The sequence below is a fragment of the Paramacrobiotus metropolitanus genome, unplaced genomic scaffold, assembly GCF_019649055.1.
Source record: "Paramacrobiotus metropolitanus isolate TYO unplaced genomic scaffold, Prichtersi_v1.0 Parri_scaffold0000025, whole genome shotgun sequence".
NCBI classification, from domain to species: domain Eukaryota; kingdom Metazoa; phylum Tardigrada; class Eutardigrada; order Parachela; family Macrobiotidae; genus Paramacrobiotus; species Paramacrobiotus metropolitanus.
This window is the reverse complement of record NW_026570245.1, coordinates 319,632-345,153: the sequence shown is the minus strand read 5'-3', so window position 1 is coordinate 345,153 and position 25,522 is coordinate 319,632. Positions and strand designations below refer to the sequence as shown.

At 41.6% G+C, this 25,522-nt stretch overlaps 4 protein-coding genes and 1 long non-coding RNA gene across 5 annotated transcripts; 2 read left to right on the top strand and 3 right to left on the bottom strand.

Annotated features, from left to right (window-relative positions):
* Nucleotides 1–819: 819 nt before the first annotated feature.
* On the bottom strand, nt 820–2,491 carry LOC129587586 (uncharacterized). Its single transcript, XM_055481395.1, has one exon. It carries the CDS (start codon nt 2,372–2,374, stop codon nt 977–979), a length of 1,398 nt encoding a protein of 465 aa, XP_055337370.1. The 5' UTR covers nt 2,375–2,491; the 3' UTR covers nt 820–976.
* Nucleotides 2,492–6,037: 3,546 nt separating this feature from the next.
* On the bottom strand, nt 6,038–13,214 carry LOC129587475 (aldehyde dehydrogenase family 16 member A1-like). Its single transcript, XM_055481240.1, has 13 exons — nt 12,963–13,214; nt 12,698–12,894; nt 12,108–12,286; nt 11,435–11,591; nt 11,228–11,321; nt 10,674–11,012; nt 10,237–10,350; nt 9,892–10,131; nt 9,682–9,770; nt 9,206–9,370; nt 8,907–9,108; nt 8,092–8,277; nt 6,038–6,502 (listed from the first exon to the last, which is right to left on the bottom strand). The coding sequence occupies exons 1-13, from the start codon at nt 13,065–13,067 to the stop codon at nt 6,203–6,205; spliced, it is 2,367 nt and encodes a 788-aa protein (XP_055337215.1). The 5' UTR covers nt 13,068–13,214; the 3' UTR covers nt 6,038–6,202.
* A 634-nt stretch (nt 13,215–13,848) lies between these two features.
* LOC129587466 (lysine-specific histone demethylase 1A-like) lies at nt 13,849–18,405 on the bottom strand. Its single transcript, XM_055481224.1, has 5 exons — nt 17,943–18,405; nt 17,080–17,546; nt 16,344–16,730; nt 15,470–16,031; nt 13,849–15,000 (listed from the first exon to the last, which is right to left on the bottom strand). The coding sequence occupies exons 1-5, from the start codon at nt 18,157–18,159 to the stop codon at nt 14,159–14,161; spliced, it is 2,475 nt and encodes an 824-aa protein (XP_055337199.1). The 5' UTR covers nt 18,160–18,405; the 3' UTR covers nt 13,849–14,158.
* A 902-nt stretch (nt 18,406–19,307) lies between these two features.
* LOC129587571 (BTB/POZ domain-containing protein 6-like) lies at nt 19,308–21,919 on the top strand. Its single transcript, XM_055481373.1, has 10 exons — nt 19,308–19,570; nt 19,656–19,778; nt 19,997–20,156; nt 20,236–20,420; nt 20,477–20,612; nt 20,763–20,859; nt 20,924–21,026; nt 21,089–21,249; nt 21,331–21,395; nt 21,456–21,919. The coding sequence occupies exons 1-10, from the start codon at nt 19,425–19,427 to the stop codon at nt 21,552–21,554; spliced, it is 1,275 nt and encodes a 424-aa protein (XP_055337348.1). The 5' UTR covers nt 19,308–19,424; the 3' UTR covers nt 21,555–21,919.
* An 873-nt stretch (nt 21,920–22,792) lies between these two features.
* LOC129587591 (uncharacterized) lies at nt 22,793–25,378 on the top strand. The gene is made up of 4 exons (XR_008690381.1): nt 22,793–22,973; nt 23,254–23,498; nt 24,541–24,765; nt 24,919–25,378. It is a non-coding gene; the product is annotated as an uncharacterized LOC129587591 (long non-coding RNA).
* Nucleotides 25,379–25,522: the final 144 nt, after the last annotated feature.

Sequence of the window (25,522 nt, the reverse complement as noted above, 5' to 3'; positions counted from 1 at the left end):
AATAAATCAAAACCACCAATAATGACTCCATATACATACTCCATATAAAGACACTATACATGTGTTTGCATTGTGTTCTACGGCGTTCCTGTTAATGATTCCCACTGCTTGGAGCCAATTTTAACATTTTTTAAATGGCCGCTTATCACGACATTAGGAACATGTCAGTATGCTGCACATCACGCGAAAAACGGGCATCTATTCGCCACACCTAGGTCGGTATACAGGTAGCTGTGTATTGTACAATACGTATGAGAAATCTCGAATTTCTGCATTTTTAAAAATTTGCCACGTAATCGACTATCAATTAGCTGTGCCGCACACTACATAGTATTTGTGATAACCAATAGAGTAATTAATAACCTGGGTCCAGGTAGGTAGAATCGAGGTACGAATAATTAAGAAAACCTGTTAAACTGTGGAAACCCGTTTGTGCACATGCTCCCGGCCAACTGGCGAGGAGTACTTGGCAGTTTTCCCGTGTGTTCCTCATACAGCTGTTCCTCATACAGACAACTGCCTCTGCACATTCAGCAATGCTATAAATTCTGTCAAGACCATCTTTTCCTACCGGCAGCTACGTGTTCTGTTAATAATTAATTTCTGACAAGCTGCGCCTAATTACATAATTAAATTCACAGAATTATAAGCCTGGGTTATGCCAAGATTTTTCTTTGAACCTCATTCAGAAATTTTCAGGTAAACAGCTTACAGCGATATGTGCGTATGTTTCTCGCTCCGCGATATTCCACGTACACCGTTTTTAATTAAAGTAATAAATACTGCAGACTGCTGTGCCAAATTCTGTCCATTGTGCTATAAGGGTGGCTGTGTACAGATCGCGGCGAAAGAAAATAGAAAACAAAAAAATCATTAAGAATATTGACAATAAATGAGAAAATTAATGATATAGACGCTCTATGATCAATTAAACAGTCAGATGGTCAGTGAACGCCTCCGCGCAGCGCTGGCGCCGTCATATCCCCATCAAAGTCATCAGATCCTTCACCGAGCTGCCACCCTTGGCAACGGCCGCCCCGGCCACCGTCTGCAGGCGTTCCATGGCCTTCCGGTAGCGGTTCTCGTTCTCCTTATCCCCGTACACCGTCGTGATGGCGTCCCGCAGGAGGACTGCGGCGATGACCTTTGTGCTGTTCAACCCGGTCTCTTCCAGTTTTACGGCGGCCGCTTCCCGCTCCAGGAACTCCGCGTTCATGTATTGATCGGCGTACATCGGCCACGCCACCACGGGCACCCCGCTGCTGACCGCCTCCAGGGTGCTGTTCCAGCCGCAGTGCGATACAAACACCGCCGTGGCCGGATGCGCCAGTACCAGCTTCTGTGGCACCCACGGGAGCACTAAAAAGTGCCCGCCCGGTGCATCGAATTGGTGTTTAATCTTGCGTTGAATGTCGGCCGGGAGATGCTGGTGTTCACTCTCACGTAGTGACCAGATAAAGGGCACTTGCAGCGACAGCAGCGCCACCGCGATTTCTTTAGTCTGGTGGGCAGAGGCCAGCGAGAGTGTCCCAAAGGAGACGTAGATCAGTGTCTGGGTGTCGTGCTGATCCAGCCACGTCTGCACTTTCTGCGCTAAGGTCATACTGACCGGTGACCTTTTGCGGCCGCTCTTCAACGCGAACTGATCGCCTGGCGTCGTATCGTTCAGCAACGGCCCGACGTGATACGAAGGGACGTTATCAAATCGGGGATCGTTCGTGAAATCTAGCATCGCGTCGGCTTCGAATTCCCGAACGGAATTGTGGATGACCCCCGCAGCTAACGGCCATGTATGATTTAACTCGTACATCCAATTCAGACACTGCTCTTCCACGGCAAAGCCGATATCCGTATTCTCGTTGGCTTCACCGTTGTGAAAATCCTGCGACGTGCGGGCTTTCGTGGAGGGATTGATTTTCAGAATCCCGGTCATCAGTTTATCGCTGGCAGCGTTGAATACGTAGCACGGGATATTGCGCTCGTGACAGATCTTTAACGGTACATACATCATGGAATCCGTGATAACCATGCTTACCGGTTCCAGTCCACTGTCGTCTTTTCCGCCGGATCGGTTGGCCGGGTTAATCCCGTATAAAAGGTCACTCTGGGCCTGCTCCATGGATTTAACCAGGCCGGCCATTTGTTCCGGAGACACCAGACGGTCAAAGTTCTCGTTGACGCCGTCGTTTAATCCCAGCATTCGAATCGATTCACCGTAACCGTGCAGTAGTTCCCGCTCTTTGATATAGGTGACCTTTTGCTCGGAAACGCAGAATGTCACTAGGAAGTTGTTGCTCATCTTCTTGGCCAGTTCCAGCAGGGGAATAATATGCCCGAATGCCGGGAAGGCTATACACAAAACATGTTGAGTCATTTTGAAAAATTATACAGCCGCGCCAGCCGTTGTGGACTTGTTTCACCACACTAAGCGGAAATGGCAGAAAGGTCCCGTGTGTTTGTTGATTATTATTTGTAGCAAGAAAATTCTGTAGTTAAGCTGAAAACTGTGAATGAGTGGCGGTTTAAACGGCGTTTATATTTATATACCGCTGGTACCTAGTATAAGCACGCCAAAATTTATATTAACGAGAATTGTGTAGTTGTATTAGTATAACGTACCGATGGAGTCTATATATACGTATGAATGGAGAAATTGTCAATGAATCTTACCGGTTATTGATCTGATTGATTGGCTACATTGATAGAATGTGGCTTAAGGAAAAAACGTAATAATTAGAGGGAGTGGTATAACGTCGGCCAGACGAGCGTGAGTAAGCAGATACGCGGATAGGGTGTCAGTGGTGTATCCTGAAAAATTCCTGGTTTATGCCGGTGTTGTATGTGATGCATGAGCTGATTGACGGGTTGACGCTTTTTAGCCGTTTGGTGTAAAAATAAATGACGTTAAAATTTTAAACGGATCTTTCATTACTTATTTCGGCCGCAGCTGACAAACATAATATTAAAAAGTAGTGCATTCTTCTGAAGCTTCCGAAATATTCCCAATAAAACATATCAGATCCATTTATTCAGTCTGCCCCAACGAAATTAAGAGCAAAATTTATTTTCAGCGCCAGTTTTATTGATACTGTATTTTCCAATACCAGTATTTTTGAGGTACATTTTCTATCGGATTTACACCAATTAAAAATGAAAAAACTGCATTGTCAGAATAACAGTAATCTGTATTTTAATCATACGCAGAAGTGTAGGTCTGTACAAAATCGTTTTTGTCTATTGTTAGTTGTTTATAAAGTTGAGAGCTTTTAGTTGCACGAACGAGATTCTAAAAATCACCACAGGCGAAAAAACCTGTGTACATGATACCTCGTAAATAAACATGCATAATTATAAGCATTAGCAGACAAACAGTTTCATTCATAATAAATAGAAAATATTGTTGTTTTCGCTTTTCTTTTGTTATGTAACTGTCGAAAAAATTGGCGTTAGTGAACCGCGGTAGCAGTATTGCCGCAGGCCACATGAATTGCCAAAAAAGCCCCTGTCCAATTGCCCTCCCCATTGAGAAAACTGATGCTTCATCGCCAGCCTTTTCGTGATTTTCCTGCACTGGCGCTATTACTACGGTTTAATCCGTGCATACGCCTGGCGGAAGACCGCAGGCGAAAAATGCGGCTTCCGATTGTTACATACGCCGAATGTACTTTGACCTTGAGATCACGTGAGCATATACAGTGGGTCGCTCTGCTGGCAATATGTAATTCTTCAAGACTAATAACTGATTATGCCACAAGATTGATAGAAGTAATAATAATAAATTAAACTTATTAAAGTATATTTTACCTTACTTATGTGTACTCGTCTCCTTTACACTTTGCTCAAATTTTGCTCATAATTTCGTTTTAAAAATATTGTGCAGCTGCCAGATATATAAGCAGTCTATTTGATACTGATACAGCACACGGAATTAAATAACACACATATCACTTAAATGCTTCATTCACCTATTTAAAATTTAACTGTTTTTTTTGTCGTTTTTAGTATCAATAAGCCAGTTTCCATAAACGAACTGTTGCCAAAATTAAACCTGATTCCACACAGCAATCTCAACGTCTAAGTTCTTGAGTAATTTTATATAACTGATTATTGATTGTCTAAGATCTTTGCTCAACCTACTATGCTGAAAATATGGTTAGATAGTTTGCTGATACACTGTTCTTTTAATAAGGTCATCACTAAGAAAATAACCGTTACGACTGGATGCAGTAAGTATTACTCCATCGGCTAGGTGCAATGTAACGTATTAGTGAATTGCAATCCATCTACTGTAGAATTTATAATTCAAATGAATATGTAAATAAGTTTCCTAAAGGTCATGCGGCATGGCAATCCTATTGTGATTTACAGTATAATGGGTGCCATGGTCTGTCAAAGGCATACGAAACACGATAATATTCCTAAAGTTATTTTAAGATTGAATATTCGACTTTGTATAACCGATACGTCTGTATAATCTCCATTATGAAAAAAAACCAGTCTTTAATTAACTGTACACTGAGGCATCCGGCAGAAAGAACAACTGTAGGTGCGTTTAATGCGTTTACTTAACGCACTGCATACAAGTACGCAACGCTATACCGAACAATGGCGCGCCAGTGTAACGCATCATAATCTGACCACCCTAGATAAAAATTATTTATGCCTTTTCCAAAAAAGCACTTCTGGGTCTGGTGAATCAAATTTTGACAGCTATTGTACTCTTGTCAGATACACAATTGTACAGTCGGCATAGTCAATATTGCATCGGATCTTTCGCTTGCATCATTACACTAAACGTAAAAAACGAAGTTTTTGTGTCGAACACCTCTGCTCTTTGAATAAAGAAATTAATTCGCGACCGGATATGTTCAAAACAACAACTTCGTTATTTAAGTATAATTAGCGTAACAAACATTATACTGAACAAACTGCTAGTCCGTGAAACAGTGCAGTACAGAAACACATTAATTATGCGAAAGTAAAATACTATCGCATGCGTTCCGTGTTGTTGCAAGCTGCTAATCAATTCTAAGGGTTCGTGACACGGTATTATAATATTATTAGCAATATATCAGAAATTCAAAATGTCAACTCATCACTTAATAAAAAGTGCATTATTTTACATAGTTCTTATACAGTTAGTGGCCACTACGTGAACGTATAGAGGTTTTTTTAAAAAAATTTTTTTTTTTTAAAAAGGGAATACGCTACAATCATACAAAGTTTTTAGTTTTGCCGTCATACTTGCATTAAGAATTTTTATGAATAGTTTTATGGATTTAATAATACTAGTATTACGGATACAGAAATTACTCATTTTCGCTTTCGGTAGTTTCAGTATAAGTTTATAACGACTACATTTCACCCAAGTCCGTACGCTTATCGAAATATTTATAATAATTTATGCGGAAGAAGAAACGAAGTAGATTTACACTATTAAGAACGACATATACATAAAATAGTTAATAAAACTAATAAGTTATTTGTACACAAAATATGTGAAATTTCACTGCCTAACTATGATAAAGTGGGAAGTTATTAACATGTTACATGTATTCTGCACACAAAACGAAAACATTCACCGATCGGAAGCAGAAAAAGCAATGCACCATTAATTCATATGCCTTTTAACGACCGCAGTAGCTGCATTTTTTTGCCCGAGGAAGAATTTCCGCCGATTATTCATCAAAAGTCAACTTTTTCGCCGAAGTTTTCACCGCGGATGTAAGCGAGTAGTATATACAGTACTCGTAATTATTTTGTACGCACGCCAGGAAAGACAATACCCACACGGCCACAACAAACAAATTTCAGCTTTATAAGGAAATGTTTAATGAGCCCTACTTTTACAACATTATCATTACTCAAACCTTCACATAATGCATAAACAGTATCGAAGAATTCCATCACCCAAGCTTTTATCGGTATAAGACCACTATTTGTGTTCCCACAAAAAGCTTGTATAAAGTATAAACCACAAATGTTTCGTACGTGCAACACTTTTAAAGCGAAAGGGATTTTGCAAACCAACACAAAATCAGCAAACCGGCTTTTAATTTATGATAAACAGTAAATAACGTAACAACAATAAAATAAAATAGCAAAATAAACTTCAAATCCCATAAACCATGGAAATCACAAACTGAAATAATTTACTGAGCAATTATCGAAACCAGAAGCAACTACTTCTGGAAAATGGGAATTAGTTAACGAAACTCTGCAGACTATTAATCCAGATGCGCTTATTCTTCACTGCATAATTTCTGAATAAATTCCCATGAAAGCCACTCCATTCATTACCGCTGTCAAAAATGCCCACCGGGCGCCATATTCGTTTGCCCTTCTCATCTGCCCACGCATCCCGGTTATTTTGTGACGATACCTCTTCAAACAACCACACTGTGGAGACGTCGGGATATATTTTAAATGATTCCATCAGTTCGCTCTGGTTTCCGGTAACGATATTTATCGCTCCAGCTGGAACGCCAGCGGAACTCAAAACCTACACAAACACAACAAATCATTATCACACAACAATTAGTTTATTTTCTAATCATGCCAGATCATTGTGAAACACTTGTTAACAATAATTATTATGGAGGCTACTTAATTCTGGGCAAAAATTAGCAATTACAAACAATCACTAACAAACGGAAGAATTCCGCGTACAGACGGCAAAACAAAAGTGTACAAAACCGAAAACATTTTCGAAAACAGTAATTTCGAAAGTCGATACCAAAGAAAGACAACACGTTACTCACAATAAAGGGAAAAACAAATATATAGCGAAAACAAAAATGACAGCAGCAAACAATATTTTACCTTGAAAACATTAGCCTTGTACAACAAAAATAATGTATTTTTCAAAATAATTCATAGACGTACAGATACATAAAATGAAAAATCGTATTTTAAGCCAATCCACTAACCCTAAAAAGCAAAAATTCTGTACTATTTTCAGTAAATGTACATAAAATAACGACGCGGCAATTTCATTAAACATAAAAGTACTCTCAAGAAATAAACATAAAAAAAAAACAAGAAAACAGCATTAAAATGCTCTCAAAACTGTCCTTATTTCGGCACAATTTCACAGACCGCAGATTTTTGGAAGGGCGGCCCAATTTTCCTACTTGGCATGAACGTACCAACAATTTTAAAAAATTACTGTCAACGTGTCGACGCCAACAAAGCAACAGAAACCCCTGAAGAAATCGGACCAGCAAACAATTACCACGGCGCCACACAAGCACGGAGAAAACTGTAAACAACCGATAAATCATAGGCACAGCGCACCGCCCGTCACGGTAGCTTTCTAAGCAATAAAGAATCGTACAATTCCACACTACATAAAAAATTCGATCAATTAATCACGGGGTCATTCAGATTTCTTATCACACGACAGACAATTAGTGCTGCATTCCTAGAAAATTGTAAACTCACTCCACATGAGGGAAAACGTTTTCAAAGTATCGCGCAACGAAAAAACAGGTTAATGCATCAAAAAAATTAATAACATGTATCAATCACAATTAGATATTGATATCGCACTTAAAGAGCAACGTCAAAGAAAAAAGAGCTAAGCGAAAAATGATTGAGCAAGTATGATTTAGCAAAAAAATGTTACGAATAACCGGAAAAAGTAAAACAAAACGGACAGGGAAATGTGATTTATGATTCTGCGCATCTGCTATAGAGGTCACAAAATTTTTCAAATTGCGAGAAAAAAAAATTACCAGATAATTTTAAAAAAAATTTGTTTCGGAGCAGTGTCGCAACACAAGTCATGCAAACTTAATCAGAGCAAAAAACGGCATAAATAATGTTTAACTAGCTCTATGAGCCTTCCATGATTGACGTTAATGCGCGATAAATTATGCCTGAATTCGGAAACCACTCGAGATGAATTTCAAGTTCAAAACTAATTTACCAAAAAACTCGAAAAAATGTGCGTCTCGTGGTCTTCGTAATTCCTCCGTAAAAAAAAACAGTCCAAATCGGAAACAACGATGGTAATAATCAACAGGATTAAACCAGTAAAAAATAAACCACTTGCGCAAGTTAGCCCCGCATATATAAATTTTTACTCACCTGACAGAACTCCAAAGCGATCGCCGAAGAACGGAGCGCCGGCACAGCCACAACGCAGTTCCCATTTGCCACAGCAGTCCCGATAACTGTCGTCAAACTTATCAGCGGATGCTTTTCCGGCAACGCAACGCCAATTACACCGCAAGGATCCAGTAAGTACGTCACGGAAATTGTTTCATTTAGTTGCTACAAATATGATGACGACACTTACAATTATCAAACCGTACTTCGGAGTGCGTAAAAACCACACAACATTACCTACGTAAAAGTTTCGAAAATTTCTGGAAAAGTCATTTAACTGAAAAAAAATGCATAGTGCATACACGCAACAGCATGAAATGCATAGTGCATACACGCAACAGCATGAAAGGCATGCATGCCTGTCATAAATGTTTCAACTATAGGCCGTAAAGAATTAATGAGCAGTTTAATTCAGCAGCATCCATGTTCCATGTTTCAGAAAGTTCCAAAACGTGAAAGTACCACAAATCAATTAAATCATCTAAATTTATTGTATACAACGATCATAAACTAACGATCTGCTTTTAAATGATTTTTTGAGGAACACTGAATCAGGTGCTCCTAAACTATCGTTGTACTGTCTAACATCCTATTATATTAGTCACATTTGATTTTCTTTCAGAATTTTGTCATACAAAAATTTGTCATCAGAATAAACGACACATAAAACCAGAATTAATTTGTAATAAATAAATAACTATACATCCTGTCATGCAATGAAACTTATTAACTAAACAGTAACTTACAAGCTAGCTTCATTATACACGCACCATCACACGTTGCTAATTGCTTACCATACAGTATCCACCGCCTCGAGCACATTCATTTCCCAGTATTTTCAAGCGCTCTACTGTCGCATCGAATTCCCGTTGCGCATCATCCCCGTCAGGTGACAACGCTCGGAGCAATGTAAGGAAATCGTTGGCGCGCGCCACCATACCCTCCGCCAAGGTGATCAAAAGTTGCCCCCGGCTCACACCAGTGGTTTTACCCAGTCTGAAGTGCGCGAAAAAAGAAAGGTAAACCAGCCGACTCTGCGAGCGGTTGACAATTCCCCGAATTATTCATTCAGTTACGGAGCACGTGCACTTACGGGACTGCACCCGCTACAGCTATCTCGATGGCTGATTTGATGTCTTTACTGCTGCCAATCGGTGCTTCAAACTTCCCCAACTGACTGCGTGGGAAACTGATAGTCTGCATACTCCCGCTGTCGGCGCTCTTCAAACCGTTTCCGTAATAAAATTTTCCGTATTTTCTACGAAGTCAGTGGCGACGTTAAAGATTTTCAATAAACTATCCCGTGCTATTCGTATTTACAGTAAATACTACAGCAGATATTCAGCTCTATTGCGCTATAAGTAGGTTTATATTCAAATTTCAAATTATGTTTTTTAAAATTCAAAAATAAACAGTAAAACACAGACGTCTTGGACAACTGTAAATGCAAACTCCTCCATTAAATTCCAACTTTTACGAGAACAGCCCAAGACTGTAACTCTTCGCGAAATATGTATAAAAAATCACATGTAAATTATGTGTAAAACCACCTAAACATTAAAAAATTACCTTAAGGTCATAGCAGCTTCTTTATCTTGTTCCGCAACGGGTACGTTGGCGTCGGACTTCGTCCTCCATGACAGAAATTCATACAGTGCCTGAGAAAGAAACAGTACGCAATGAGAAAAACACCATCAAAATGCTAACAACCGAATGCAACAGGTGTCACCAGCCGAAATGGCATACAGTGTCATCATAGTTTTTTTATTACTTGTGTACCTCTCTGCCTCGCACTCCCCACCCACTGGCACCGCTCCCACCTTGCCCCACGCTGACATCATACACATGACAGCCATTGATCCACACCGTGGCGGCCCGCACCGCCTTGGCCAGCTCCATGGCTCCCGTTATGTTCTCCGCCCAAATACTTATACTATGCCCGAAGGGGCCGTTGTTGGTTAGACTAACCGCTTCTTTGAGGGTGCGAAAGGGCAGTAGCACTGCAGCCGGGCCGCGGTACTAAAAGAATTTTCACTAAATTTGTCGATTTGTAATGGGTGAAGGAAAATACATGTGCAAGTACATTTAACACTGATTGTCACAAGTGTCGCAGCGGAGTTGTACCTGGTCAGTTAGAAACACTGATGTTGTGCCGACATTGCTGACGATAACGGCCGGAAAGCTGACAAATTTATCGGTTGTTTTATCCAACGCCGGCATCTGACCCAGGAAAACAATCTGCAAGAATCACACTGAATAATCACAAAAGCACGGCACGCAATCGAATAAAAGTCAGTAAACAATAAAACCATTAAAATCCAATGAAAAACAGTACTGTAACATCTACGAAATCAAACCACATAACTCGTACGCTATGTAACAAATTTCAGAGTCAAACCACATAACTATGCGAAGCTGTGTAACAAATTTCAGAGCAGAGAGGGTAATAACATAAAGAATTTCGAGAGTGTTGCGCGTGTTTACGTTCTACGATACAGTATTCCATTACTATACTGCCTGAGAACAAAATTCAGGACACATCTTCCGACTTTTATACGTACCTCCGCTCCTTCGCTTTGGGCCTGCTTAACATGATCATTCAGTTTCTTCGCATTTGACGTATCCGTGCGCCAAGACCAGTCGGCAGATTTATCCAGCGGTGAGCCGAAACGGATCTGCTGGGCTCTGGCACGCACGGCATCCACAAATTTCTCATAAATCGACTCCTGTACAACGATCTTCGAAGGGCACGACTTAGACTGTCCGTTGTGGAATAAAACGGCATTAACAATGGAATTCGCAGCGCTGCTGACATCTGCCGTGTCGGCCACAATGGCTGCGGATCGACCATAGCCAGGGTAAATTATGTGTTTGTAACCGGGAAAAGATAACGATGACACCTGCAAGAATACCGAATTATCAGAGACTTACTTCCACCCGAAATAACCCAATTTTGTGAAGGGAAAGGTGAAAAACTAAAAGTGAAATAAAAACTGCGGTCGCTTTATATAATTATACAGCAATTCTTTAAAACATAACTTTCCATGAGTTGCAAAAACAAAACAAAAGCGTCTATGTAACCAAAAACAATTCCCAGCAGTGACAGCACACTAACCTCACGAAGGTGTAACAGAGACAAATCCAAAACGTCACCACTGCCTTTCCAATCTGCCAAAGTTTGTACGACGAGGAAATCGACGTTTTTGATGCTGTAAGTAACCCAAACCAGTTGTATAATTTCTAAAGCACAAATTTACACTGCAAAATTTCTGGAGCAATGCGGGAGAAAACAACAAAACCATAAAAGTTATGACTCTCTAACCCAGCTTGTGCCAAGCAGTCCATCAAGATTGTAACGCTGCGAGCAGTCTGAACCGGTGACACGAGTCTCACGCAATTTCCGGTTATTATCGCCGGGCACAATCGGTCTAATAACGCTGCTAGCGGTGAGTTCTGTGGAACCGCGATATCAACCGAACCTAGAAAAAGAGCAATAAAACGATTTAATGGTGCATGCCTACATGGAAAGGATTATATCCATTATTGTTCACAACTGGACGAAAGAAGGCAGTTAAAAACAACCAATGTACTAGTAAATCAAGCAGCAAATCCACATATGGAAATAAATCTGAGAAATTAAGTTATTAAATACTACCACAAAATCATTTTTCAAACCAAAACTTCGCAAAAGTAATCGACGAAAGTGGCGTTAAAAACTGTCGTAATAAGTACGATTTTAATAAACTGACAACTGAAACAACCACTGTAAAATGAGGCAACAAGCTCTATGGTAATAAATCTGAGAAAATAATTTTTCAGATATTTCCACAAAATCATTTCTTAAAACCAAACTCGATAAAAGTAACGGAAAATTGTGGCGCTAAAAAAATTGCCCTAATAAGCACAATTTTAATAAACTGACAACTGTGAAGTCCTACAACTGCAAAAGCTATAAAAATTATTCAACTACGACACCGGTGTTCTTAATTTCTTACCCACAGGATGCCAAGCATCTTTTTCGATAAGCAGTTCTTGAGCCGCAAGACTGAAAAACTGTAAAATCTTGGTGGCTGAGATGATATCGTGCTTTCCACATTCCGAGATATGCCGGCCACTGTCACCCGTCAACGCCAATCCGAACACTGTCTGGTTCTTCTGGATAATTTGCGCTAAACTATCGATAACACAACAACAAATGTGAATTAGTTACCACAAAAAACACAGACTGAATAAATCGCTTTACGCTAAAAATTCCGAGTGCGGGCACGGTACTGAACAAAAAAACGAGAACCAAATCACATAACAGTAAAAAATAAAATCTGTTTAAATCACGTTATGAAATCACGTTTCCTAGATTTTTGAGACAACTGCCACGAATAAGTTTTTTTCTGTTTTTCCTTACAGTAAGGATGCCAAATTTTTTAACCAGTTTTTTTAAACTTATTTGGCTCATTAATACATGTCTGAATCTATCTACAAATAACTACGCAGCAGTAAACTACGAAAAAGGATTTTTAATCAGCAAATCTGTTCTTCCTCTGATTATCTGTTGCATTTAAACAGTGCCACAATTAATGCTTTATACCTCGCAAGCTTTTTTACATCACAAAACTCCGCAACCTTCTTGCTCTCCGTTTGCGCCTTAGTATCAGTAATCGCAACCTGAACACCCGATATCCACGCTAAATCAACGAGGTTCTCCAACTGCACACGGTTTCCGCTGTCGACGCGCTGGCCCTCAACAACCGGCTGGATGAGGTTGTTTGTCGCGGAAAACCATGCCTAACATAGCGAGTGTCAATTGCCAATTCGCTATTGTAACAATTATTAGAAAAGGGGCAACTGCGTACCTTCAGAGGATCGGTGGATTCCATGGACGTGCTGTATGGTAGACCGTGCGCTTTAAAAAGAACCCCCACGTTCGCTGTGGATGTGCTACTGGCTCCAGCAGACATTATCTCATAATATGGCGTTAAGGCAAGCCGGGGATATATCTACGGAAAAGTATAATTTATTTGGGGTGTCAAATCAAAAGAGACCGATGATTTTCACGGAGGTAATTGTCCGTATCTACAGTGCGTGCGGACAGGCAGCAACGTAAACAGCTGTTTTGAACACTGTTTGGCGTTTGCCTATCTTGAGACTTGATGGCTAGTTGGCTAGCCTGCCAAACGGATACGGACGCCCATACTTCTTTCTCTACGAAATGCGCACTCTCCCCGGGGGTGCATTCATCAATACGGCTGTAGCCAAAAAAAACGGCTGGTGCAAACTCTGTAGGCCGCAGTGGGTACAGAGCTAAAATGAGTGAAAGCAGTTTTGAACTTTTGTTTGTTTTGTAACTTTTATTGCTAATATTGCGTAAACGTTTCTGTTTACATGGCTTAAACGTATTTGTTGTTTGTTTTGGGATTAAAACATCCTTGTTTTGCACTGCTGTGCGAGCATTTAGAAGTGCTTGGTAGTTCGTAATTTATCGGCTATCGCTAAGTACGCAGACCGCAGGCGCTTGTACTGCTTATTGCTTAAGTCTTCATCAGATCAATGGACTTTGATACCATTATTAGGAGTGGAATGAACAATGATTTACTTAGTTAAAATGTCGTTTCATTTGTATACAAAGCACGCTCATTATTCAGTTAAATTTCGTGAGATACAAGTACCTGAAGCCTAACAAGTAGTTGTGGCCATAAAGGATAGAAATGACTGTCACGTGAAAGTTAGTCGACGTTGTTTTAAACTTTTAATACGATAGATCGATAGGATCCCACATTGCTCCCTCCAAATATCAATGCAGAACTGGTACGGGTTATTTGCAGCTGTGCACTACAAATAATATTGTGCACTATCAAAATGATATTCCATGAGTTTTCGATTCATGCAAATTAACTGTAATCCGTACAAGGGCACATGATAATGTGTCATGTTGAATTATAGTTACCAAAGGAAAAAAACCACAAATACTACAACAAATACCAATACGTAACAAAACATGGTTAAAGCAACGCTGCTAAAACATATTCAACAAAAAAAGCAACAGCGAGATCTACGACGCTGCATCCTCCATGTACCACAATTTATCCAGCGTATCGGCAATCCTCGTCGCCTCTCGCAGCCCACTCAAAACGGCGCCATGCACCGTAGCGGGATAGTTTCGGATCGTATGCTCCCCGGCAAAGAACACCACCGGCTCCTCCTCATTGGGCAACGGTTCCGCCAACACATCGTAATTCGCACCCGACGCGCCGGGCCCGACACTACTATACGATCCACAACTCCACAGATCCTCGCCCCATTTCGTCACCACCGATTCGACCGGCTCCTCAATGTCATCCCCGAAGATCTTCTTCAACGTCGCTTGACAAGCTGCCACCACTTCCTCCTTACTGCAGCGCTCCTGCAGGGCAACGGCCGCTTCCCCGGCAATCAGCACCACCAGGGTGGGATGATCGTACAACGACCAGAAGAGGAAGAACTCCCCGCGCCGCTGCACATCCTCGTTGACGAAGCCGAAGAGGGCGCGTTTGGTCTGCCAGAATTTGGTCTTGTACGTCAGGATGACTTTGTTCAGTACGCCGTAGCCCATGGACTCAATCGCCCGGATCTTCTCATCGGGTAAGGATGGCAGGAAATGCACCACGCCTTTTAAACGTCCAATCGGTTCCGTGGTGTTGGCCATGGAGCGCTTTAGAACACCCAGAGGGACCGTGCAGAGCACGGCGGATACGCTGTCTCTCACCATTTTCTGGCAATGATGGAAATAGCTCACGCGACCCTTTCCGTTCTCCACTTCAATGGAGCACACACTGCAGTCGTACGACACCTGCAGACCGTTACACAGAGCATCCACGAGGTGAGATAGCCCCGCCGGCACGCTGAAATGTCCACCTGAGAATATTAAAAAGCGTTATATTACTTGAGCAAAATTTCAAAAACCGAATGAAATAAGTTCAACAGCATCAGGAATTATGTAGTGCGTCAAACTGTGCAAAGCGCTTTTTCGCTGGTTAAATGGATACCAAAACTCTGCACGTGCAGGCTCTACATACAGATATACAATTCCCGTATTAAAAATATATAGTACTATCAATTTTGCATACAAAACGTTAAAAAAATGCACTGGTAGTGTAAATACCAATGTGCGCTAACATTAACAATGTGCATATTTAAAAAGGTGCAGATTAAATGTTAGTGCATATTCAAGAATTTAGATGCGGTGTAACTTTTAAATCTTCACATGTCAGAACTTTTCTGAACCGAACATCAGTGTTCCTCAGCACCGAGAAATATGAATACACTATAAAGTGCCCTTTCAGCTGGTTAAACGAACCACAAAAACTCTGCAAGCTAATCATACCCGGTAGTTCATATTCATCGTCTTGATCCCAGTGCTGTAACGACAAACAGTCCAAATGATTGGCATTGGCGAATTCCAAATTAGCTTCATGCCATCCGATGATGGCGCGACCTTCGGTATCCAGATAGCGCGTCGGCGGCTGATTTTTGACGGCTAACTTGATCTTGCTGTCCAGCATTTTCAGCTTCTCATTGAGATCGGCCAGTTTGTCGGCGGTGATCAACATGTCCGACTGTGAAGTCCGGTAAGCCCACTGTGTTTCGCTGTTGTTAAGAGCGGTCATGGCCACCTTGGCCTTCATGTACTTCTCCTTGTCGGTGGTCAGTTTGGCCGTCAAGGTCTTTCGATCGCGGTAGAGCATCTTGAGCGTCTTGATAATATCTATCTGATTTTCCTTGTATTCACGTGCGCGACGCAGGCAGTCGAGCTCTTCGCGTTTTAGCATTAGAGTTAGACTTTCGCCGAGACTTGGGGGGATCTTTAGACTGCCGGGAGGAGCAGCTCGGCCGTTCTTGGATGCAGCGGAAAGAAGAGTGTTGAACTCCACTTCCAATACTTCGTCCTAATATGGACAAAACGTTTTGCTTATCACTTATCAGAGGTTGTAACAGCTGAATACCATTTCTACAGTGATCCTAATTAACTTCACAAACCTCCCCAAAAAGTATCCTAACAAAAAACTCTATCATCTGCGATTACACTCAACCAAAGCTATCCCAAGTGATAAACACTGATAACATATTTATTCAACAAACAACATCTAAACTAAAATCCTTTTGTCAGTCAAGAAAAGAACTTAAATATCAATTTCCTCCAGCGTTAAGTTCGTTCTGTTCTGCAATAACAATATAATACACAAAAGCAGATTTCTTACTGTGAACTTTGGTACAGGATTGCCCTGGCTGTTAAAAAGGGGGCATCTGGGGCCGATTCGTTCCAATTCCAGTCCCATCTGCTGATGTAACATGGTGTAAAGCGGATTGCCTTCCAAACCCGTGATGATCATCGCTCCCATTTCCGCTCGCGGCTCGGGACGGACCTTGGAGGCCGTCCACGTGTGCACCCGTCCGCCAGCTCGTGAGCGTCCCTCCAGTACGACGACATCGAAGCCCCACTGCTTCAGCTTACGGGCGGCTGTCAGTCCCGCGATCCCGGCACCCACCACGACGACAGCATGCCCGTAGTTGGCTTGTTTGCGGTATTTGTTCATGATAACAGGCCTAACCAAGCCATAGTTGATCACGCACATCCGGTCCAACAGCTGGAAAATAGAAATTCATATTTTTCACAGCAGGTGCAGGTACATCCAATCTCCAGCAGCATGGTCTACACTTCTACCGGCAGAAATTCTATAAAATGTGTTTACATGGTGTTAACACCTGTACCGTAAAAGCTCAAGCAGGAAAGTGCAACTTGTCATACTTTTCGAACAATCTCTGAATTTCTGAGGCAAAAAAATAACACCTACTGCATCATGCCGACATGCCCTAACCACCGATTCAAGGCTCATAAATTGTAAATTTATAACCAACAAACAACCATAAATTAACTGACCAATAAATTAATCAAGGGATTGGCCTACAATTTTTAACTGCACACTGATAACCTACCACTAGTATATTCTCCACACGGTGCCTCCACTCTTCGTCATCCTTCTTTGACGCGTATTCCTCCAGTTTCACCAGTTGCTCCAGCACGAAATCCGGTTCCAGGAGACGTTTGGAATTCTGATGCCACACTTGCAGCACCGCATTGCGCAGCTGCAGATAATGCTGCACCGCCTCCGCATCCGACGGCTGCACCTCGGGGAAGGCCTTACACTCCCGCGGGCTCATCTTGGCCGGATCCATCCGGCTGAGGACGGCCGCGTACTCGGGCGTATCCGCCACGGGAAGCACTGTCTCCGTCTGCTCGCTCTCCAGATCCTTAAGAATATTCACGGCATTCTGGTAGCGCTCGGCGGACGACGCGATCGGGGCTGTCCCGGTCGTCGTGGGTGATGGCGCTTTCACATCAGGATATTTACGATCCGGGTATTTGGTGCGGAAATCAGCGGATAAACGGCGAGTCTTCCAACCTGTAACCAATGTGACCAATACTACAGACCCGCTCGGAAAGAAGAGCAGAAGACCGAAAGTGTAAGCGGGGAAAATAAAAATTACTGGGTTTAAGCTAACACAGCGCGGTACGAGCAGATAAGATTTTAAAAAAATATTTATAATTTTAATTAAAGAATAAAATTTTTATGCGGAAAAAAGTTTTTTATAAGAATATTCAACAAAATACATAGATGTACTCGCGGTAGCTAGACCACGCTTTTGATACAGTACTGTACTTGAAAACGCCTATTCGTACGTGCCATTGCACTACGATAATTGCTCTGCACTGTGCAGCACTGCGGTCTTTCTTCCCGGACTGGCTTTTTACGGTGCCAAGAAATGAATTCATCAGCACAATGGTTACTAAGATTTACCTTCGTCGGTGCGGCTGGTGGAGTCTGTTTCGCTTCGCTTAGCGGAAGGTTTGACGGAGGTTGTTGTGGCTGTAGCTGCATTATCCACTGCGGCGGGCTTGGCTGATTCGCTGGGTCCCGGTTCTGTAGCTGCGCTGGCAGGAGCAACAACAGAAGACGATTCCGGAGTGGGTGTCATGCTTTTCGCTTTCTTCTCTTCTGCTATGGCGTTATTCATCTACAGATATGCTCGCACAGCGTAGTTAAATAATTCAATAACAATGAATGTTCTTCGCATAACCTTCGCAGCAAACAGACAGCAAACTATGCCCCTCTATCAGATTCCATTATCAAAAAATCTGCAACCGTTCACATAAAGCTAACACACACATTAAGCTTCAAATAAAAAATTGTGGCAACTTCGACTTCTCCAAATTATAAAAACACAACTGCAAGAACACTATTCGAAAAACAATTCGAATTTTCGAGGAGATGAAGCACTGAAACTGAAAGTGGAAACTGGAAAGACGGTTTGCACGCAAACGCCACCGCCATGCATATGGCAGCTGCAGTGCTGTACCGTGGTATTGGTAGTGATGGAAAAACTAAGCTAAACTAAATCCGGTTAAACTAAAAACTTGGTTAAAAGCGTTAGCCGCCTAAATCTGCTTGATTAAAATTTAGCCTAAATTTTCACTTTTAGTGACTAAAAGTGGTTTGTATTGGTTAACCAAAGTTAATGAAACTAATTTTATAAATAATTAAAATTTTTTCATTTGATTTTATTTTCATACGGTCAGAGCACGACTTACCAGTATCGGCATTTATGAACCATCCGTAAGACAAGCTAGAGCTAAAGTCTGAAGTCAAGTCAATCAAGTCACAATTACGAATTTCGCGCATTTAACCCGTTAAATTACCCGTTAATGTTATGGTAATGTTCGAGACAGTAAAACGGCCGTAAGGTTGATTGTAACGGTAACGTTAGGCAGAATGTACTGTCAAGCATACGCATAACGCTTGTTGCTGATGATAGCTGCGAGAACGCCTGAGATTATATACAGTTCTGTCAGTTCCGTGCTTGAGTGATATACGGTAATTTTGCCAGTTTCATTGGGGAAAAAAGAATAAAATTGGTTAACTGTTAACTTCTTAGTAGCTAAAATTGACTCGGCTTTAGTCAACAAAGTTCGACTAATGCTACCTACTAACATTGTTTTAGTTTTAGCCAGGTTAACCGACGTTAACCGACTAATTAGTCGGCTAATTTTAGTTTTTCCATCACTAGGTATTGGTACCGTACAAAACATTATTTTATCATTATTACAGTCGTGTCGACAGCGTCCACCGCCACTGGGGGACTCAGTACTAACGTTTGGACCACGGGCACGGAAAACAGGAACCCGGAAATCGAGAAAAGTTACGATTTCGATTTTTCTTTTTTTCCAGTATATTTTTAGTACTTCTTACTTTAATACCGTTTTGCGGTGTACAACTGCAGTCATGTCGCGAAATTTCACACCATATCCGGGCCGGATCACGACCATGGGTGAGGGTATGCGACATTTGTTTGTCAGTGGCGAAATGAGCGATGTTCAGTTCGCGGTGGGACGCGACTATGGCGCCGTGACGATCTTTCTCGCTCACAGGTGGGTTCTCAGTGTTATACCTGCCACTCTGCACCATCGCATCCGCTGCATTCATTCCTTGTTGATCGTCAATTATGTCGTGCAGGCTCCTTCTGAGTGTACGAAGCGCGGTGTTCCACACCATGTTTTATGGCAGTGGGCCACAGAACCGCGCAGCTCACATCGACATTCCTGAAATTCTTCCGGAGGCTTTCGCTAATATGCTCTGGTATGTCTCGTTCCCTATCTACTTCATTTTAATTTCGATTCGTACAATTTATTAATTTAAGTGAAATAAATTATGAAGATAAGATAAAATAAGCAGTATAAGCTGAGTTAGCTGACCGAAAACAAAAATAAATATTATTTCCCGAATATTGCTATCCACACTCACGGCAGCCGATTCTACGCGGTATACTGTAGGTGACAATGGATAAATTTTTTCAGTTATATCTATACCGATGCCGTGGACGGCTTAACTCAGGACAATGCCTTCCACACGCTGGCCTGCGCGGACAAGTATGATTTGCCACTGTTGATGGACATCTGCACTGACTTTGTCCTGACCGAGCTCAGTATCGGCAACTGCCTGGACATCTTGGATAATGTAGGTTTTCCTGGGGACTGTTGCTGCCTGGGTCTGCCATCGAGTAGATATTATTTATTAAGAGGTGTGTTGTGTGTAGGCGGTTTACTATGCTGTTATTGCGCCGAGCATCTTGGAGGAATGCTTATGCCTGATTGATGAGTCCGCGGAAATGGTCTGGCAATCGGAGCAGTTCTGCGCGATTGGACAGGAGGCGTTAGACCTGATTCTGCAGCGGGATTCGCTGACCGCCAACGAAGAGACCATTTTCGCGGCGGTTAACAGGTACACCTCTGTTATAAGGTGTGATATTTGGGACTGCTGCCAGGTTTTTTTAACAGGTGGGCTTTCAGCATGTGCAAGCAGCGGAACATGAAGGCTTCCGCCGCCAATCGCCGTGAAGTACTGGGCGCGACGCGGTTTCTAATTCGTTTCCCGCTCTTGACCGCTGCTAAGCTGCTTGATGGACCAGTCAAGGTGCGGCGTCTTCACGTTAATTTACAATCCATTTTCTACCTGCGTTATGTGACGATTTAATCAGCCCTTGGTTTGCCACAGCCGATAAGCTAAAAACAGCCGTTAGATCAGCTGAAACCTTAAGCTCAGTTATCTTTGAAATGTCTTCAGAGCGGTTTGTTGCTGCGATCGGAAGGATGGAACATCTTACATTACCAGCACGCTAAGCAGAAGCCACAGCTGCCGTTCCCTACGGATACCCGACAAAGTGAGCGTGCTACTGGCGTCAACTGAAAATGGTAGCCCGTGATATTGGCATTTCTTTTTTCTAGACGTGCGCGCTGAAGGTACCATAAATTATACGATCCCGGATTTGAGAGAACTCGAGGAGACGCTGACGTTTAGTGATCCCATAACAGTCCGGAAGCTGCTGTGGTGAGGGGATCGCCGTTGTTGGAAGGCTGACGTTAAACCATACATACGTATCCGATTTGCAGGCGCATCGCGGTAACTAAGTGGACTGACGCCGATGGAATTCCTGCCCTGGGCTTCTACCTGCATTGCGATGGCTGTCCTGAATCCGGGGATTGGAACTGTGAGGCAGCTGGCGAGTTGTACCTATTCCCATGGAAAACGGAAATTGCACCGATTGAGGAACGTATGTGTGTTCGCTATATTGCACAGTTATCATAGCTAAAAATATCTGGTATTGTGTGTTGAACGTTTTAAACTGTTGTAGCGGTATTCCATCTGTTCTGCCAGGATGACAATCAATGCGGAATATCACGTTTTATGGCACTGGAGGTAATTGTTTTTATGTGAATACGATCCTGCATTGCACATTGTTTGAAACTGGTTTTCCAGGATTTGCTGGATCCGACAAATGGATACGTCAACCCTGATGATTTTTCGTTGTATTTGCAAATTCATCTGACTGCTGACATGCCTACTGGAATTGAATAATTATTATGTGCGCCGCTGTTATTTGAATTACGAAAGAAGACCGGTCAGAGCATTGCACAAGTGTGTAATTCGACCCCTGCAGTATTTCAGTGAGGTGGATCTCTGTTCGTAATTTTGCGATTGATGTCCTGTGCCTGTTACTGTTCTGAATCTTTTCGAGTTCATAGTGTGATTATTTTTACCGGTTTAACATGTATGCCTTACAGTTTTTAAAATCTCCCTTTATATTTTGTCGTTTTTCTTCGAATTTCCCCGGATTCGGAAATATGAGATAAGCTCTTATTTTGATAGAACTCGGTCGAAATTCATCATGATATTGTATTCCGGAATAAAGTTTTGCATTTTGTACCCATGCGCTTGGTCTTTTAGTTCTTGCCGTTCATGCACGTGCGCAGATTTGTTTTAACTTGTCAGACTGGCAAGGCTTATTACATATATTTAATCTTTTCTAATTTGTTCAAAAGCGTTACTTACCATTCGCAGTAAATATCTATATATACCCTATAATTTCTGACACAACAATACTATATCATATATGTATGGCTTCCGCGGTGAAATTTTTTTATTATTTCTCAATGAAAAATGTATACCGTAGCTCGTTGATGATCGTAAATAGTTACAATTATACGAAAAAAGGATAACGATATTAGTAATTATTTCGCTTCTACCAAAACTCAGTAAGAATGATATACGACTCTAAAACACTTAAAACAAATTCGTTAGATCCTGTGCTAAGCAAAAAGTTCTACAATTTTCGTTAGAACACGAAGTATGACCGAGGCATAATACGAGTACGCACACTATACAGTAATGGTCATTGTACAGTACAAATGCCGAAAATAACTTAAATAAGTAGACAGTTGGCAAATAATTTACAAAGCATAATTCGCCTTAAGTATTATACCCTATAGAAAGTTTTCGTTTGTTGTTTTATCTGCTGTGCAGATTTCTGTGTCATTTGGAATTTGTTGTCATCTTGGTTTTACTCTGTCCGTGGATGCTATCGAATGGATAAACGTGGAAATTTTCCTGCAGCTGACGGTGAGTGGTATCGATCAGTGCCGCCTTTTCGTAAAACAACATAATTATCCTAGAGTAGCACCTACGAGTCTGAGGTTGTGAACAAGTGTGAAGTATTAAAATTGACTGTAGACACCTGTGCCGCTGCAGGCTGCGCCAAGATTTTCAATATTACTTTAGTAGGTGCCGTCACCGTGCCGACAAGATCATACTGCACATTCAGCATGAACCTCTACATTTAATATGCATATAAATATCTGGGAAGGTCTATTTACGATCACATCGGGTAATAACAGTCAGTAAAATCATGGTGCGCGTGCGCGTTGTAATAATGCACATTGTTGGCAGTATTGTCGGAGGATGGGTTCTCAGCAATGTTTTTTATGACTATGTACTTTTGTAAGTAAACTATCTAGGACATAAATTATACCTTCTCCTTTTAATCCGAGTTTCTCATTTCTTGATTTAAGCAAACTTTGTTATGGAATTCATGAGTTCATGTACATGTATGCTGTGTCATATATAAGTTGTAGTCAATATTGTACAGTCGGTACGCGGCGCATATTGGCCATCATTTGCATACATAGATATAAACTGATTCATCCGCAAAATTACTATGCTTCTGTAATTATAACTACTCGTCCGGGAATTTTTTTATAAGAGCAGCGTACTTCTGTAGCCCGTACTGGTATCCTGGCCAGGAACGACCGTACAAGCGCACCACACTGACCGACTGGCTACTGCCGGAAGCCGTGCTCTTAGTACGGCAAAAGGAAATCGCCACCAGCGAATTCGTATACGATGCCACTGATCACTGGTCACTTATCGGTCTATGCTCCGCGGCGGAATCTCTGGATATTTGTTCAGCATTTGGGATTCCGGAACTGTCTCACAACCGGAGTATTTCACGGCCGCGAAATTCTCGTGAGTCTCGCATCTTTATCTACTCTTAAAATATTTTTTATACTATATGTAACATTTACAAATCCCGTCGTGGAGTAGTAAATTTGTGCAGATAATACGAGTGCAACAGTAGAGGAGCTGTGCTTGTTCGGTTCTACTCTAATCCGTAGGCCTAGAATTCATGCATGTGTAGCCATATTTTGGCTTTAGCCGACCCATTACTGGGAACAATCAATCTAAATAATGTATCTATATATATATATAACGGGTTCCATAAGTATCTCATATCTGTAAACTGTAATGCGTAAAAAAATTACTGCAGTAGCTGAGACAGGTACGGTATACAGATACACTACCAGTCTGGTAAAAATGTCTTCCTTATGCGTTACCCAGCCAATGAACAAAAAAACTGCGAGTCGAGCTAATCGAGTTATACCAAAGAATATTTTAAGACAATATAAACTACAGAATCGAATGCTGTTGTTATTATTATTTTGTCGCTCTTATGTACAATTTTTACAAACTATTTTTTTGCTTTAGTTACAGCAAACTGTTAACATCAGCCGTGAAGCATAATATTGTATTGTACTACCTATAGAGCTTTTGTATTAATTTCTATGCTCCTGAATTAAATCGTGGGATAAATGCCTTTGATATTAACTGATATACGCAGAAACTTTTCTTCTTTGTGCTTTATTGGCATACAGTACTCGCACTGCATGAGTCGCACAGATATCCAGAGTACCTCCCCTCAACAAATTTATCTTTGCAACCAGCGATAAAAAAACTGATACCAAGAGTTGCGTATCAGACAACTCACGTCACAAGTCAGTTACTCGTATAATAAGACATGGTAGGTATCTCATACATAGTGCGCTCATACGCTCATACCTGGGAAGCGTCGAAATCCAAAAGTGCTTTAGAATGGTAAGCGCAATGGAATGGAATGGTCACATAGCTAATGGTAAGCGCAGCGCTGCGCCGATGTCGAAGTAGCCTTTTTGCATGTTTGCTTTTTTTTCTATAAATGGCTGCACGCATATACCGGCTACATTTTTTTTAGATCCTCGACGGAGAACCCACCTTACCTGTGGAAACCGGCTGCAACGGGGATGCACATGCCGCTGCATCACGGAATACGCAGTACGTGTACGGAACAGCGGTGCGTGATGCCGTAAAGGTCAACGCGTGGAAATTCAATACCGGCGTTGCACTTACGTCGCCGGTTGTTGTTATTGAAGATCGCTCTGCTTTTTGCCACGAGCGTCGAAGAGGCTACTTTTCCCTGGTAATGCGAACACTTTCAAATTAGGGATAATTTTGAAACATACGGGGTAGCATCTCGCATTTCTGCAGCTAAAATAATTCATTTTGAAATTCTGTAAATATACGTCAGCATTCTCATTATTTTGGAGAAGAATACACTGCGTTTTTATTACAGGTATATCCCGACCGTGTAGACTGCACTGTCGTTCTAAGCTCTGCTGGGACATCTCCACCGTCGAGCGATTTGCGACAAAGGGCCAAGCAGCGATTACGGCCCAGCTTTTTGGGGGGCCTTCGAGCAGGGTAGCGCAGTGGTTCTGGTTTTGGACAGTTGCAATTCGTTCTCAAATCTCATTTCGCACATTGTGATAGTGAATAGATTGTAAAGACTGCGATAGAGCATGGCTAGAATAAAATTTTGTTATTACACACAGTTCGAATCCACCACCAATGAATATCGTTCTACCAAACTCTTTTCGCTTACAGGCGTACTGTTACAGAGGAAATTATTGTATGTATCTATACAAAAACCACGGGTGATCCAGGAATTCAGTTTTTTCAGAGTTCAAACTAACCTTATATCCAGTCGAGAGTGAAATATCGCAAATAAAATGTTTATTACAGAACAGATCGAATAAGTACAGTAAGCGTATGAATATTTAATTTAATTGATAGCACATACGAAGCACTAATAAAATTTAATACTACCATCGTATGTCTGTTTAATGGAGGTCTACGAGTAGCTGGTATCTATCGAAAACCTAATTTGAATGTTGGAG

Excerpts from the sequence above, each read along its gene's own strand:
- LOC129587586 (XM_055481395.1), bottom strand. The coding sequence starts at position 2,374 with ATGACTCAACATGTTTTGTGTATAGCCTTCCCGGCATTCGGGCATATT.
- LOC129587475 (XM_055481240.1), bottom strand. The coding sequence starts at position 13,067 with ATGTCTGCTGGAGCCAGTAGCACATCCACAGCGAACGTGGGGGTTCTT. Across the intron at positions 12,287-12,697 it reads GATGTAAAAAAGCTTGCGAG|TTTAGCGCAAATTATCCAGA; the intron begins GTATAAAGCATT and ends TGTTATCGATAG. Across the intron at positions 10,132-10,236 it reads CAGTGTTTCTAACTGACCAG|TACCGCGGCCCGGCTGCAGT; the intron begins GTACAACTCCGC and ends AAATTCTTTTAG.
- LOC129587571 (XM_055481373.1), top strand. The coding sequence starts at position 19,425 with ATGTCGCGAAATTTCACACCATATCCGGGCCGGATCACGACCATGGGT. Across the intron at positions 20,421-20,476 it reads ATTTTCGCGGCGGTTAACAG|GTGGGCTTTCAGCATGTGCA; the intron begins GTACACCTCTGT and ends TTTTTTTAACAG. Across the intron at positions 21,396-21,455 it reads CACGTTTTATGGCACTGGAG|GATTTGCTGGATCCGACAAA; the intron begins GTAATTGTTTTT and ends CTGGTTTTCCAG.
- LOC129587466 (XM_055481224.1), bottom strand. The coding sequence starts at position 18,159 with ATGAATAACGCCATAGCAGAAGAGAAGAAAGCGAAAAGCATGACACCC. Across the intron at positions 16,731-17,079 it reads GTGTGGAGAATATACTAGTG|CTGTTGGACCGGATGTGCGT; the intron begins GTAGGTTATCAG and ends TCTATTTTCCAG. Across the intron at positions 16,032-16,343 it reads ATCCTGTACCAAAGTTCACA|GACGAAGTATTGGAAGTGGA; the intron begins GTAAGAAATCTG and ends TGTCCATATTAG.